At 46.7% G+C, this 16,623-nt stretch overlaps 1 protein-coding gene across 1 annotated transcript in view; it reads left to right on the top strand.

Moving 5' to 3' along the window:
* Window positions 1-2,213: 2,213 nt before the first annotated feature.
* Window positions 2,214-16,623, top strand: part of jeb (low-density lipoprotein receptor domain-containing jelly belly protein) — a 144,811-nt gene continuing 130,401 nt past the window's right edge. The window contains exon 1 of the mRNA XM_077631024.1: window positions 2,214-3,143. Coding sequence (XP_077487150.1) covers window positions 2,804-3,143 — 340 coding nt within the window. The 5' untranslated portion in view covers window positions 2,214-2,803. The remainder of the gene's footprint in view (window positions 3,144-16,623) is intronic.

Here is a 16,623-nt window from a genome sequence, read left to right on the forward strand (position 1 = left end):
TTCGGCAGAGCGCGGATACAATACCTGTATATATGCTAGAGACCAGTGTTGGGAAAAAAATTATAGGGATGCCTTATTCCCTTGTGTGTTTGCCTTTGTGTTTGCCTCCAGACAACGGGTGCATTTCAGCCTGATAGCATAAAGGCCTCTAGTTCGGCAGATAATTCGTCGTCGTCGAAGGCGCCGTGAGCGGCGTTGTGAGTAAAATACGGGTGGCCCGCCTGCAACCTAGATCACGTGATCTTCTGGCGTGATCACAACCTGCTCACTATGGCGGGTGGCAGTTAAATTAATGAATGGTCGCGAGAGGTTGCTCGGGAAAAGCTACCCGAGTCTCCCAAAGCGCACCACTGTGCCAGGAGGACTCCCAGCGATCTATGAATGAAGAGAATGACAAATACGCCGTATGTGGGCACTAACCCTATTAACGCTTTCGCGCCACATTCACAAGGTGGAGCTTCAGTTTTTATGACCTGGGCACATGTATTCTCTGATGAGGCATTTAATGCTATCTCATTAAAAACAAAAACAGAAGGTGGCTTTCCAATTGTGCTTGATATACGAGGTCCTTGACCCACAATCGAAGCAATGTTCCCAACGTTAATTATTTGTAAATCCCTCTGAACAACATCTGAATGCAAGAAATGTGTCTCTTTATAACCTATTTATGAGCAAATTTATTAGTTATTAACAACACAGAAGCTGTGTCAGAACATCAGCCCATTGTTTCGGCTCCTTGTGGCTTCGCCACAGCCACCATGTCATCTAAGCCACTTGAAAGTAGTTTGCGGTCTTTTAGGAATGTGGACACATTTAACTTTTAGTGGAAGGAGAAGCGATCGAACACCAAATTCTTCCATTTAAGTGTTGTGTTTACAATTTCCGTAGACGTCTGTTGTGGAGGTCGATCAGCACCTGCATACATCCGCCGAAAGACGTTTCTTCGGAGAATTCTGCCACTAGCAGAGACACCGATGACTAAAAAAATAAATAAAAGAGATAGGAAAGCGCTGTGCTTCCTTTAAATTGTTTGCTATCGTCTTTTCATGCAATTTCCAAGATAAGCCCTGAATTCAAAACATTTTATCGAACAGGTTTCGCCCGTGGCCAAAAAAGAATGGTTTCTTCACTGAACTAAAACCCACACAGTCGCGTCTTAGCTAACGCCCTTTATATGACGATTACGTTTCAGTCGATCTCGACACGTTTCCTGCATAGAAAGAAAGATAAGAAGAAAGGCACAAATGGTACACGTGCCTACTCGTTTAAAGACGGGCACGTAGCGTGCAGCCTGTTTCTGTCGGCGTGAATGTCTCATCTGTATGCCGGAGGAAACGCTCGCTTAACATATCAATGAAAAAAGACAACCAAAACGTGATAGCGGCTCTTCCGGGTAGGGTAAATGGCTGCGACAGTAGTCTGTGAGGCAGAATGCTGAGAAGCTTTTACGGCATTCTCAGTCCCGGTCGTCGCGTATTCTTCGTTTGTTTATTTTTGGATTAGCGGTGCAAAACAGAGAAGACGCGCGTTCCTAAATTTGTGCGTAACTTCTTGCGTCGCTTCGCCGAATGAGGAAAGACAAAAAGGCGAACCTGGGATCTCCGGTGGGTGAGGGATTTTCGAGAATAAAGGGTACCGCTTTCTAAAAGGTGCCCAGCGTAGAAGCGCTGGCCTGAGATGCAAAAATGTTGGGGCGGCCGAAACCCCCCGAGACCCCTGAGGCGCGAACCTTCCGGACAATGTTTGTGAAGAAAATGGCTGAAGAGGCGACGCAAAAGAAACTAGGAGGAAAGCAGACAGTTACAGACCTCGAACACGATCAAGGACCTCGCGGGCTCCCAAAAAACTCAGCCAGTGATCAGTACAAAGGAAGAGCGTGTCCCTCAAAAAGTACGGAATAAAAGAAAGCAACCAACGCATTCTGGGCGGACTAAGAAGTCCCGACGTAGTCGCGCGCCGCGCCGAGAACGCACAGACGTAGACACCCCCCTTCCTGTAGCGCGCGCCCCCGATCACAGACAGAAGAGGGAGCAAAGGGAGAAAAGGAAAAGGGAAATGAAAAAAACGAACATTTCCCGGCAGGGGAGCAGTAAGTCCGCGTGCTCGGCGCTGCGGACGTCATCGGCTCTGGGGGCTCCGATTTGCCAGTGGACGGGCGCGCGCATGCGTTGAACGCGCGGCTCGCAACCGCCGACCGCCCCCTCGGCGCGCGCGGGAGAAAGGCGCGGAGGACTTAGGGCGCCCTGGACCTCTCTCCCCGTGTGTAGGCGCGAGCCAGAATGAAATAGCCGCGCCGCAGCCGACCACACACCGCGTGTGTCGCTCCGCGAGCAGTGTGTGTGCTGTCCCTCCCAAGTACTCGAGAGCGGGAAGCCGACTACCCCACCGCCACCATGCTCGTCGCGCCGGAGCCGTTCGGCTACCCTCTGCTGCCTCGGGGCGCCGCGGCTGAGCGCGCTGCCGCCTAACTAGCCTGCGGCTGCGCGTGTCTTTATTTTGTTTGTCACACCGCCCCCCTCTCTCTTACTCCGCCACCACAGTCGGCCGTCCCGTTCGACGATCGTGCTCTTCTTCAGCCGGTGGCGAGGATTCTGTACCCGCGAGGAAGACACCGCCGGGCGCTGAGAAAGAAGCAGCATTTGTGACGGACACCGGTGCCCGACCTCCGCCAACGAGACCGCAACCGGGCGTCGTCCTCAACCGGACTGAACCGGACTTGGCCACCTGTCGCTGCAGCGGGGAATTCGCGCCTTTGAAAGCAGTGCTTGCGTCGCCGCCGCCGTTTGCTGAACGGATACTCGCCATGCGTCTCTGCTTGATGCTCCTGGGAGCCCTGTGGCTGTGCGGTTGCGAGGCGGCCAGGATCGGCTCGCCGTCGACCATGCGCCAGGCGCTGTGGTGGAGGCCGGCGGCGCTGCTACAGCGCCAGGCGAGGGCGGGCCCCGTAGCCATGGCCAAGGCAGGGTCCTCCCTGGGCCCCGGTTCCTCTTCGTCGACGGGCTCTTCCGCCAAGGCCGGCTCCAAGGCCGGCAACCCCGAAGCACCCGGCGAAGTGGCGCACGCCGACGCCGGAGCCTCCTCTAAGGCACAACAGTCGGTCAGGTCTCCGCGGGGAGCCAGGCAGTACGACGTTCCGCAGATCGGTGAGTGCACCGTGTGACACCGAGAAAATGAGAGCGGTACGACGCCAGCAGGAGTGGCCAGCGACAGTCTTTGGCACTTCGAGAAGCAACAGGCAACAGTTCCATAAAGATTTATCTAGAGCGCAACGAAAAGGCTGACTTTGATCCTTAGACCGTACAGAAGCTCGACGAAAAGAGTGCAACTAAGTGTAGCAAAAGAGAGAGAGAGAGAGAGAGAGATTTGGTTCAAGTAAGACTGAACCGAAACGCGCCAGTAGTGTGCATTACCTTTCTTTTTGCAAGCCTGTTACAGGGAATCTGACTGTCGAACAAATAGCTAGCCTGTTGACATTTTGGAAAAAAAAATCAAGCGAGAGGACGTTCTCCTTCTTTGTTCAGGACCTCGTTTTAAGGATCTGCAAACTTTTCTATCAATCAATTAGTCTGAATTTTATGCGCTTACCACAATATGACTCATTCGTATCGTGCCCATTATGTCTAGACTGGCACACACGTTTTATCAGCTTGTTTGCCTCAAAATATTAAGTACAAAGTATTCTCTAGACACGATAGCATGTAAATTCAGAGCCACAATGACTTTCTGTCACAGAAGAATAAGCTGAGTGAGACACCCACAAATTTCTTAAACTCGCGGATAACATCGCTCGAGCAGTGCTGTTGGAGCCGAGCCATTTCTCTTTCTCGCTTCTTGAATGTCGGGACATTAACTGTTATTGGTCCTTTGCCAGATAAGGCAGAGCGTTAGTTGCTCATCGCTTTGTTATAAAAATGTGCCGGGTAATTCGGTCGCTTTCCCCAGTTCCCACGTTCTCAATGGCACAGTTGATAGATGCCTAAAGCAGTCTTATTGTTCGCACTGCTTTGGTACGTCAATACATCGACATACCACATTTGTTGACGTTATTTTACGCTTGTAGGCTGACGCTAGGAGGATTAAACTGCATGTTTTCAAGTTTAATCAAGCGTAAATTCATGTATTTTTCTTGAACGCGGAGCCAGCATCGCATCGTTCAGTTATATGCACCTCAAACCTTACGTTGTCATGCAGAGGCGCGTGCACCAGGCACAGACTACTTTTGCTTGTGAGAAGACAGAATATGCGGCGACCTTGAAGCTCCCCAATTGTTTATTTTTCTATACTTTTTCTACAGAACACAGGGGAAATTTTGCGCTCGGTTACGTACATCGCCCATAAAATAAAGAAAAGGCGGGTTTTGTAAAGTGGGCTTTGCCACTCATAGAGCCTTGATGTGGCAAAGCTTAATCACCCGGTAGCAAAAAAAAAAAAGAAAAACGGTGGAGGGACAGTAGCTAATTTGGTTTCTATTTCTTTTTTGCGTGGGACCAATATCCAGCTGCGCTGCTGCTTAAAAAATGATAAGAATGAAAACCTTTTACAGTGAAAAGATGGATGAGAAAAAGAATAAACCAGAGGTATTTTACAAGGTACTTGCGACACTGACAATAACGAATGTGATGCAATAATAATTATCATCTGATTAAATTAGGAAAAAATCGCACAATATGTAGTATAGCTAAAAAAATACAATTCGAATGACTCTGATCGAAAGTTTTTTTTTTGTAGACAAATGACAACTTTGTTTCTTTGCTTTATTATTCGCACTCAATTTCCTTATTTATGATGCAATTTATTCTTTGGCGTTTCAAACCACAGCACCCCCGTTATGGTCCAAAACTCCAATTTTTATCTTCCCTTAATCGCCTACAGTCGCGCCGAAAAGTTCCACCCTGCTGTTGAAGTTTGGGTGCGCTCATACACTGGCAATTACCGCATGCGGCAGCGTTTAAGTAAATTTTTGTATTGAGCGCACCACTATTTCATCTAAAATATCTAATTATTTTATTTGTAATTATGATGAATATCAGGTTATTGGTCGCGTTATTATGCGAGATTAATAACTTTTTTCTCTTAAAGGAAGGTACCCGTCCTAACGGCTTTGAACAAAAAGCAGGCACTCTCGAAAGCTTAGAACGGGTGAGAGATATAGTTTCGTGAACCGCAAGCCTCCTGCTTCAAATAACGGTATAAAGCTAGCGAAAGCTGAATGTAATTGTAATGATGGAGGAACGAGCTTGGATTTGAAAAAAGTTCACCATAGGCTTAGAGAGCTATAGTAGGTGCCCTAAATGTGCTCCCTCATTGCTTGTGTGCAGTTATTGTTCAGTCACTGCAAGCATTTTATATTCTTGCGCGATACTCTAAAATTTATACATTAAAATGGCCACTGCCCTCAGGGTCAGTTTCCCCGCCATATCTTCAAGATTGTTTTGCCTGTCATGTCACGTGACCGAGAATACAAACGCACTATAGAAAGGCCGCATAAGCCAAAATTTGTTGGCGTTCTTTCGATAATAACAGGCAGAAAGAGCGTCGACATTCGCAATACTTACGCACGTGCAGTTTGCGAATGTTGGGTTCATGTTCAGTCTGTAATTTGATTCCGTAAGGCTTTCGTGCTGGTCCTTCCCAGAACGCTCTTAAGCATAAGATGTTGGCGGATACCGGGAAGAAATGTCACTTGTAGATAGTCGGATAAGTTCAACGTCCAGAAGAAATTCTTGGCAACGCCTCTCAAAATGTGTCGCAGCCGCGATCAAGCGTACACTTGACAATGTAATGAAAACTGAAGAACAGCAGAGCTTTTGAAGACCATACTCCATTTCTACATATAGGAGATGGCCATCACACCGATGTTTTGATTTTTCTCTCGTTGGCTACTTTACACAAGAGCCCAACCGCCGCCAACAACTGCATTTCGCAGACTTTTTTTTCCTAATCTGCACTCACAAAATCCCGCTCAGCGAATCTCCTTACACGGTTGCCCTCCGCCAACGAGCGTCCTAAGTCTATATCCAAAAATGAGAAAGATGAATCGACAGCGTCCAAAGCCATCAGCATTGCAATGGCAGACATTAATGATCTGCGCCTGATCCTAACCGCCTTTCTGCCATAATTTATTTTGTTTTTACACAGACCTCCCCTGCTCGTGTTCCAAACTTTGCCGTTCTTATTGGGGGCGCCACCTGATGAAGAACTCCTGGTGTCAAGGCCAGCGCACTGGGACAGCCTCGACGCCATGGGCACTTCATGAGGTGGCGCCCCCATGCAGAACGGCAAAGTTCACAACACGAGGAGGGCATCTTTCAGTTTTGCTCACGATAGTACGCCTCTCCAATCGCACGAAATAAAGCGGTCAGAGTGAGGGAAGAGAATCTTTACCAAAGTGCACGATAGCTAGAGTCACAAGATCGGTGTATCTGAATATTTCAGGCAGGTAGTGCTTACTGCAGTCAATAACAGTAAGGCAACCAGCTAAAAATTGTCATAATACATGATTCAATCACTAATATATATATATATATATATATATATATATATATATATATAATGGCTTGCCTCTTTCTGATGTGTGCAGATGTTCAAGGACAATCATTACAAGAAACACACAATATCATATGACGCATTCTCTCAATCTTTAAACTGGAGCGCCCAGCTATTTTCCGCGCCACTCTGGCCCACGTTATGTGTCAAAGTGAAGCGAACGCAGATAAAGAGCGCAGATTTGACTGGGAAACATATAAAAAAATGGTTCGACCAGCTTTTGTGCCCCAATGCATAATACACAGCCAAAATTGCACAAAAGCAACAATGGTTCTGGGCAGTGTTTCGTGCAGTGACAGCCCACCAGAACTTAAAACAACTACACGGCGCTGGAAAATTTACAAGGACGTAATTAGGAGAAGTTGTGCGGCCCCGCATTACTGCGTTCATTGCAGCCATTCGGGAAGTAAGGCAGGCGCTGGGGCTGGATCGGAGCTTTGTTCCGAATCTGGAGCAGTGGGTCAGCGTGACCTGGTTAATTCCCCGCCAGGCCGTGAGTCGACATTGCAGCTTAGTGGCTTTTATTTCTCTAGGAGGCGCATCTAATTAAGATAAGACGCGAAATTATTGCGGCGTCTGGCTGCGGTGGGGAGTAACGAGGAAAAGATCAGGCGAAGTTGGTTGTGTACGTACTCGTACAGTTGCACACCGCTCAGCAAAAATAAGCATTTCAGCCGTTATTGTGTCTGACATACCTGCTTGCTGTACCATTACTGCACCCGTTTCTCGCGAAAATGTTTTGACTTCGCCGATTTTCAGGTTCTGTACTCCAATGAAAGCGCAAGGCACCGCTGTCACTATAATTGTGTTTTTACGGTTGTGGACATCACGGCACCTTTCAATTATAGATTCTTTTGTCACCCTCACTCGCGCGGTTTGAAACTTATCGGTCGATATGAAAACAAGAAACTTCGAGATTTTCAAATTTTCCAGGCTTCTAACCTTAGCTTTAAATCGAAGGCCGAGTTTTTTTTCTTTGCCTGCCTTTGCCAAGGACGGACAAAATAACTCTCGGCTTAAGAGCAAGCAGCCTTTCTCAAAAGTTTCCATGCAGGCCAGTTCAGTGGTGAGATCAGAGTTTTGCTGTAAATGTTTTAGATCATCTCGAACATAAAACAGGAAAAAAAAAAACCTTTTCTACTTACTAGTCACTCTATTTCCCTAGTAACAGGGGCCCGCAGAGGAGAGCCCCGAGGCAGATTCGCACTCGCATCAAGTGTCTTACGCATTTCCGACAGCCTCTGTGCGGGCACAGAAAAACAAAGAAATATTTTTTCTTGTTTTCTCTCCATTGCAATCTGTCTGCGACCTAAAGAAAAGTCTATGCCAAGTCGATGTCCATTATTCTTCCTTATTATAGAAAAATGTCAGCTGGGCTCACCGGATCAGACTCCCAATCCACTATTTGCTCCACTTCTCTCCACTGCCTCAAGGCACTGTGCCAGGGACTTGTCACATATACAGCTAAGCGCGAAGCGAAGAAAATCAGCCTAAAAACGACGCGTGAATCGCTCCACAGCTGACAACCCTGGAGACCACGAACAGAATGGACCATCCCACCTTCCTCTCGATACATCTCGGGGCAGTTCTTTGTTCTCAAGGAAAGCCGACCCAGAGTGCGACAAGTGACCGTTCTTTCTTTTTTTCTTCTTCGTCTTCATCGTCGCTAACAAGGAGAGCGAACAGCGTGTTCTTGGGTGCACATAAAAGACCGCCCGCATTGTGCGTGCGTAGCATCGGCGAAATCCTTAGCTCTCCGCGCACGGATGCGGAGCACACGGAGGCAAGCTGACCAGAAAAGCCTTGGTGTCTGAAAGCCGTTGCGAAAGGCACCAGCATCGCAGCGAATGCAAGAGTGGAGACAAATGCTGATTGTTCTGAATTTTCCTCCTTTCTTCTTTTACACCTTTGCAGTGTTTGAACAGAAAGATATGGCCGCACCAAGGGCGTCTTTCTGAGAACACTAGAGGCAGGAAAAGGAGTTCGTGCTGATCAGGAAAAGACCTTCTTACACAGGGCCCTCTGTTGGAACTGTTTCCCTCAAGGGTGAAAAAATGATGGTTGTAAGCTTCTTTTGAAGAGACCGTATAGGCTGTCGTTGTTGTCATTATTATCATCATCAGTAATATGAAACCTGGACCACCTGTACGCAGTAAAAAATTGAATTATCGAAACAAAATATACAGAGCGAGATTATGCCGCGAAGTTTCAACACAGAATATGCATCTGCTTTGAATATCAATAGCCTGATGACTAGAAGCGCAAAACTGAGGCTTCAAACCAGAAAAAGAACTCAGTTTGTTAATACAGACTGCCATCTGCGTCTGTCTGTCTGACGGCGGGGATCAAGTGGGCGCAGCTGGCACAGGACATCGTTAATCGGAGAGATAAGGGGAGGCGTCTGTTCTTCAGCGGACGCCCTTAGGCTGATAACGATCGTCAGCGCATATGTCAAGTTATATTAACAGCCCACGAGAAATAGAACTAGATTGTGCAAAACAGGGTAGGTAGAGCCGTTGTGTAGCGAAAAGCTTCATCTCACGACAGAATTATCAACGTTGGTGCTTATCAGACCGCAACAGACGCTGGAGAAAGTTGGGTTCTAGAGGATGATAATTCAAGAGGGCGGCATCTGGCGCATGGAGAAGAAAAAACAAAACGACACGAAATTTCGTGTTTTCACCGTATATTCAAGCAAAGAAAAGAATACACTTCCGCTACAGATTTGAACACAAAAACGGCCGTGGAAAAAACTCACCTTATTGATAGTGCCGGGGGTCAGAGAAAATTGCACATAGAAGATTTTTTTTTTAATTTGTTGCGCTACTACTCTTGAAGAGGGCATCTCGAGTTTTAAGTGCGTGCTAGGATATTTCCTTGCTATTTTGAGACTCCAGTTCTCTCTGTGACAAGGCAAACATGCCACTCGTCACACGATAACGTAGCCCTGCGAAGCGCTGCCGTAACACGCATCACATACTGCACTGCCCGCCAGCACGTGAAAGAAAAATATCAGCGCAAAACTAGATTTGCGGATGAGGCAAAAGTCAACACCTTGATCGACATCAATTTAGCGGATTTAGTTACACGTGACACGATCGCAACAGGCAGTTTTTTTCCACAACTTTCCAGCAGCACTTTACGACGACAATCATCAGCGCTGCCCTAAAAAAAAAAGAAACGATAAAATATGTTCTGCAAATAATGGTTCGTACCCACTTCTGACAAGGTAGCGACAGAAACGCCGAGGAATCAGCAAAGAACGCGGGGTCGCCTAAAAAGGAACGGAAAGCGCTCGCAACAGTAATGGCAGGCTCTTCTATCGCGGAGCTGTTTCTATATATTTTTCTCCCCGCCGACTTGTTTTTCATCTCATTCAGGCGACGGTGGGAGACCAGAAAAGGAAACAAAGCCGAGTCGCGGGTCATTAGGACGACAAATTATTGATCGCGCCGCAGTAGCAACAGTTCTATAGAGAACAATCTTCTCCCCTCCCCCAGTTCTCCCCCTTATTCCTCCAACTCCCCGCTCTATCATTCTTTCCCCATTATTCTTACCCGTTTCTGAATGGTCTTAGCCGCTTAGTAAGAACAACCGCCAACCCCCCCTCCCCTTCCCAAACCGTCAAGAAAATGAAAGAAATAAAAACGTAAACACCAGGAAAACAGGAGGAGCGAAGGGAAGAAAGAACCGGCAGATGGCTCTGGTGTTTCCGCGTTGCATACCGCTCCGCTCGGTCGCGGTTCCTCTTCGTTCAGGCGGGCGATGTTGGGGAAGCTACGCATAGAGGGGAAACTGTGTACTAGCTGGGACGTCGTGGGCATCCGCACATCCTGTTACGAGCTTCGACGCAAGGCGCTTCTGAAGGCTGCAAGTCTTGTTTTCCACGTTGACACCCCCGCCTAACCTGTCATACGACGAGTAAACTGCCGTGGGCGTAAACAATGGGAGCACTGGAAGCAACATTTGACCATTAGTTTCCCCGAGGCTGGCGTGGCTATACGATCTGGTGCGTGCGCTTGAACGACCAGCTTTCGCCTTTACCAAGTGAGTTGTTCTGTAGTTTACAAGCTCACGTCGCGTAAGCCTATGCCCCCCCCCCCCCCTTACTTTTATTTATTCCTTTCTCTTTCACAGATCAAGGTCCCTGTCATAACCGTTTCGACGAAATCTACAATGTAGCTGGATAGATTCCCAGAGGGCACGCCTGGCTTCAGCGTCCATTGTGGATTTCCGGGATCTGAGTTACTAAACAGGATTTGTTTCCGCTGTGTGTGGGACGTAAAAATGATTTCCTGACATGAGCTGGCTTGAATGAACCAGATTTACATCCAGAAAGACGTTTAATATTGATGTCAGCCAATATGAAGCGGTGAAAACTAAAAACTATTTCAGAGCTGTGCTCAAACCGATGCGCACGATGCAAAACGAAAACACACGAAGCAAAGTCGATCCTTAATTGAAAAGATACCTGATACTTTCTATAAAGAAATCACGAGGAGACAGCAAAAATTCTAACAAGAAAATATGGTCCAATCTGGCAATCACGCGGTTATAGAACATTCAGGCAGCAACGGCTTAGTTGTATAGTGTTCAGGACGGTATTGTAGGAAGAAGCGCTATTGGCTTTAAGAGAGACAGCTACGATTGCTTATCAGAGAATAGACGAGAGCTTATGGGTGAAACTAGTCTTAGCGGTGTTGGCGACACACTGTCGTGCATTATGAAAGAAGGACAAAGCGTGGTTTAATTATTTGAGTTGTTGTAAACCGATCATTTTGTTGTGACAGAGAAATGGACCTACGTATAACGTATAACAAGCAATAGGAATAACAACTAAAATTCAGTCCACGAAGAACCGAAGCTTCGGGTTTGTTCCATTTAACAAGCCGTTCCTCGCAGTGCTGCTGTCGAGTGAATATGAAAAAAAAAAAACTGGTTTTTACTCAGAGTAAACAGAACCTATGACACGTAGGAGAGGATTGCAGATGATGTTTAAAAGTTGAAGAGATTACTCATTTCAAAACAAGTTGCTTAAAAGAGCCATTTCATAATAAGCACGAGCGTTTTTCTTGCACTAGAAACGCACCCACTGCGCCATCACAATAGTTTAGTAGGTCTTCATTGCTTCGTCGTATAGGCGCTGCAAATACGCGTAATTTGACGTCATTCCGCCCTAAAATCTCGAGGTTTCCCCGTCGCGTGATTTCCGAGTATCACTTGAGCCTGACGGTCGTTAGCGTGCTGCCGCTTCGGGGCCGAACGTCATGAAAACAAAAGGAAAACAAAAATGTATATATACATATGTGCACCAATCGAAAGGAGCCTGTTAGCATCAAACAAGTTCTAAACGACTCCTCCGGCATCTGCGTCTGGTTTTTATTGTTTCGCAGATTTGTCGAGCCATTTGTATCGCATGTAACAAAGCGAGAAGAGTACGTAAACCACGCCTCCGCAATCGCTAAAAGCGCGAAAGTGGAAAAGGAAAAGAAAGGGTAATGATCTTTGCTGGGAATTGAAATTTCAGTTGGTGCGATAGCGCGAAGAGTATAAAAAGATGGAGCGGGGCGTTCGCTTTTGTCTCCTGCCGATGTATGAGAACGTTTTTGACGTAGCAAGCGAACAGGAAATTCGGATTCCGGTTCCGTCGTCGTGCGCTTCAAAGAAGCTTTTAATGCCAAGGTTGCCTATTGGTTACGGTGTAAACACGAGCAACATGAGGAGGGAGCCTTCAATCGCGAACAAGAGAGTTTTTAGATTCTGAACGCTGGAATGCTGTGACAGCAAGCCGGGATGTCCACACCATGTCGTATTACGTGGAAGGTACGGAGAGGGCGTCCCTTGGTTTTTGCCATTCAAACGCGGATACAGTGGACAACTCTCGGCGAAACGTGCTCACGTTTGATAGATTGTGACACGTGTACCTTTCACTTTTATGAAGCATTGTCTTTTTTGTGGTAAGTCGCATGCTGGTGCGTTTTGCGCGCTGTGTTCTGCCTTTGGACTGATCACAAGAAACTTCTTTACCACGGTGCGTTATAAATTTATATATGAACGTTATAAACGCATATATAATTTTTGTGAGTGTAAGATAGGTTCGTTCAGTGATGCAAGTATTGATCCATGTGTATTGATCCATGTAAGTGTATAAAGGGCCGTTACCATTTTCCTTCTGGAGTCTTCGTTGATTTATTGAAGGGGTTTTGAGAACTGCGCTCGTATTGTCGATAACACACCCTAATTACTGCCTAACGCTACATCTTGGCTTCTTTTCAATAAATGGCGGCCTGCTTCGCCCACGCGTCCGCCCATTTATTCTCGATACCAGCGCCACAAATGTTACACTTAGTCCTACTGCTTTAGCCCGTATAAAAAGTCTCCGCTACGCCAACAGCAGGCGGGCAATTCCCCGGGTCGACGCACCCCTCAGCGCATTATACCGCGTACGCTTCCCTCATTTCAGTAATCCGGACAAATGAAAAATTGCCTCCCTAATTCTGTCCCTCCAATTAAGCTAGCTCGCGGCGTGTCCACTGAACTGCGGCAGTCACATCGCCAAAACGAATGTCTTCATCCGCGCACCATTCTCAATCCCGCTGGGCGACTGCAGCGCCCGGCGCCAAGTCTGCGGGCTTCTTCATGGATCGCGATTTCTGCCGCCACCGCGTCGCGAAGGGTCGTGTCCGGCAACGCGGGGCGCTTCGCCAATGGGTCCGTCCGGTCCGCGTCCCCGAAGTGTCGTTCCCATCAACTCCTTTGTGCAGCCGCCGTAACGACGTGTCTCCGACGCACCCTGGGATTAACAGCGGGAATCGTTCGGCGCGGCCAGAGGAGCCCCAGGGGCGAACAGAGCGGACGGCCGTGGTCATTGCGCCCCACACCGATGAACTTGGCACACTGCAATGGCAGTGAAGCCTCCTTTTGCTTTTGTATTGTTTCACACACGTTGCTTTCGGAGTTGACGTCACGAGAGTTGGCACTGCTATGTGCTATGGGAAATCAGCGTTCATGCTCTGTTCCATCAAAAACGCTAAGGCGCCCGTGTGCTGTGCGATGTCAGTGCACGTTAAAGATCCCCAGGTGGTCAAAATTATTCCGGAGCCCTCCACTACGGCACCTACTCTTCCTTTCTTCTTTCACTCCCTCCTTTATCCCTTCCCTTACGGCGCGGTTCAGGTGTCCAACAATATATGAGACAGATACTGCGTCATTTCCTTTCCCCGAAAAAACCAGTTATTATTATTATTATTATTCCATCAGAAGGCGGACAGTTAGGCACTGTGTTTGTGACAGACACCGAACGGCATTGTCCGCGTTTAAAAATGCACAAACAAATGTGTCAAAGACAGTGCGAGAAAAGAACACGGAATGGGCTAATTAAAAGCGCAAAGGAGGCCTTTAGTCTGGACGCTTTTAATTCGAAAATAATTGTTACAGTTTATAGAAATCTGATGACAGTGACAAAGAGGGCACACGAACTGCTGCAACGCACACGCTCTACGGGCTACGCGAATCCCCAGTTCTACGAAAGCCACTCTCCCTGTGTTCGGAGTTCAAACTCTGCCGTCGATTGCGACTGCTCTTACTTTCCCGGCGGTAGCAACGACAAAGGCACTTCTTCTCAGCGCTCTGTATTGAAGTAAAAAAAAAATGCGGGCTGTAGAACGGTGCACGAAAGAAAATCAGCTTTTGTGGGTGGTACGATATCTGCATAGCGACTGTGTCGACCGAAAAATAAAATATTATCGATCCACTTCTGTTGCAGGCTGAACATGAATTTGCACCAAACAGACTCAGGGGTATGGGAACGCTTTTTGCCTGATTGAAATGGCTGTCCTCGTTTTTGAGGTACCGTGCATATATTACAGGTGGTTCGATGCTTCGTAGCATTCGTAGGCTCACATCCTGCTGGTGCGGCCTGGCATAGTGAGGCTACTACTTTTTGAACACCTGGTCGGCTCCTTTATGGAAACCTGAACGTACCGGAGATAAACACTGGAGACAAAGAGATGCTAATAAGCAGTAAAAGAGTTTCACTCTTATCTCCTCACATGAATGCAAGCAGGCTGTTCTGCAGGTGCAATAGTGTTCTACAAGAGCGTTGCATGTAGTTGGCAAGCACTTCAATTGAAACAGCACTCATACAGTGTATAAAGCGAGGCAAAATTGTCGTTATTTGGGTTACTCGCCGGACAAGATAATGTCTTTCATATCACTGAAGTCTCGCCACTGAATTCTAAAAGCTGTGGCATCGAGTTTGCAATCATGGAGTGGTTCCTCCAGGCATTGATTGTGCTTTAATACTGTAGCTCAATGTTGTATGTTGAGATAGACAGCCTTCCGCTCCATACATGTATAGCCCACCATTCCTACTCCTACTCTTATAGAGCAGAGAAACAGCCAGTGCCTAATGTCCTCCATAGACACGTGCCGCGGGCGAAAGAACTTTCTCGCTGACGTCACAACTGCTTTCGATATTGTTGCCATCGCTAGCTCCTCGCAGATGTACTTCATTCTTTCTTTCTTTCATTCATTAATGGGCCGCTCGGAACCAACCCGCCTGCCATCACGAACCCGTATCACGACGTTAAAAAGTATTCAAAGTCCTTTCGAACTCAAGAGGAGAAACAGAATGAATGTTTTATCCACGCGTCCAATAATTACGCCCAGCGAGGTTGCGATAACGCGCCGATCTCTGTCGAGATCTTCGCTAATTTCCCGCGCCGGTAATATATTCTCGTTTGAAAATGAATATTGCTGCGAGCGAGGACATCCATTTAATAGATTTTTGTTGTTGTCATTTAACTTCAATAAGGCGACAACCTCGGCGACTCCGGCGTTTCTGTTTATACATTTAAGAGCGCCCTATTTTATTCTTCATATTGTTCAATACGTAGAATAACATAACTCGTGCTAATTGAGCTATTGCGGCACGCCTTATCTGAACAAATATTCTACTCGGCATTGTTTTAATGCGTACAAATCGTCAGTGCAGTGAAACTCATATATATATATATATATATATATATATATATATATATATATATATATATATATATATATATATATATATATATATATATATATATATATATATATATATATATATATATATATATATATATATATATATATATATATATACTGAACGGCCCACACAGAGCGTCGTGCGCACATTCCGTCAGTTGCAAAGAGTGACGTCCTTCATAAGCTAGGTGAGAGGGAGGTCGGGGCATGTAAGGTATGACTTAAGACAGCATATGCATGCACACGCACCCAGGTTCAATGTTGGACTTGAGACATAGTTAGAAGGGGGAATTGTCAGACGAGTCTTCCTGGAATTCATTCTTCTGCCTCCTCGTCATTTTTCAGCCTCCGATTTTACCCGAGAATGTCGTTGCTTGCAGTATCGCAGTCCCGCAGTCACAGGCAGCCAATGATATATGGGCAGCATAATAAATCTGGAAGACAATGAGGAAAAATGCGGCCTCTGAGTGGAAGCAGTTAGCAAGACTGCACAGAACGGGTTTAAATGTCAGGTCGCACTCATGCGAGAAAAGTTTTGGTCCTTAACCCTCAGGAGTTCGAGAAGGGATCATAAAGTTATCGGCGTGAGAACGTTCGTACATGGTCATTGCAGTGCATAGCAGCCGTCAAAACCTTTATTTAAAGAGGGAACGCAAAGCAGAAAGACACACGACACTTTTCGCAACGTCGACTCAAAATGCTTGACTTTGTATTGACCTTCTCGTGTGTTGGTACATACATCAACCCTAGTTACATATGCTTCTGTTTGCATGAATACGCAAAAATTATGGCATGTTTGGTTTTTGGTAGAGGACAAAAAAAAATCCTGGTGTTGTGCTGAAAAATTTCTTCCTCATTCTTGAGCGCATGAAAGGTCGTTTCATAAATTTTCCCTATACCCGAAAAAGCTGCATAATTCTCAAGGCTGTCAGCCCTGAAGTTCAGCATGTGATTGGTTGGCATCAGTTCGTTGCTGGGTTACGAAGGTGATTATACACGGCCCTTGCCTCCCTTGGAGCGATGTACGTGGAAAATCTTCGTAAATTCGCC

The sequence above is a fragment of the Amblyomma americanum genome, chromosome 7 (genome assembly GCF_052857255.1).
Source record: "Amblyomma americanum isolate KBUSLIRL-KWMA chromosome 7, ASM5285725v1, whole genome shotgun sequence".
NCBI lineage: Eukaryota > Metazoa > Arthropoda > Arachnida > Ixodida > Ixodidae > Amblyomma > Amblyomma americanum.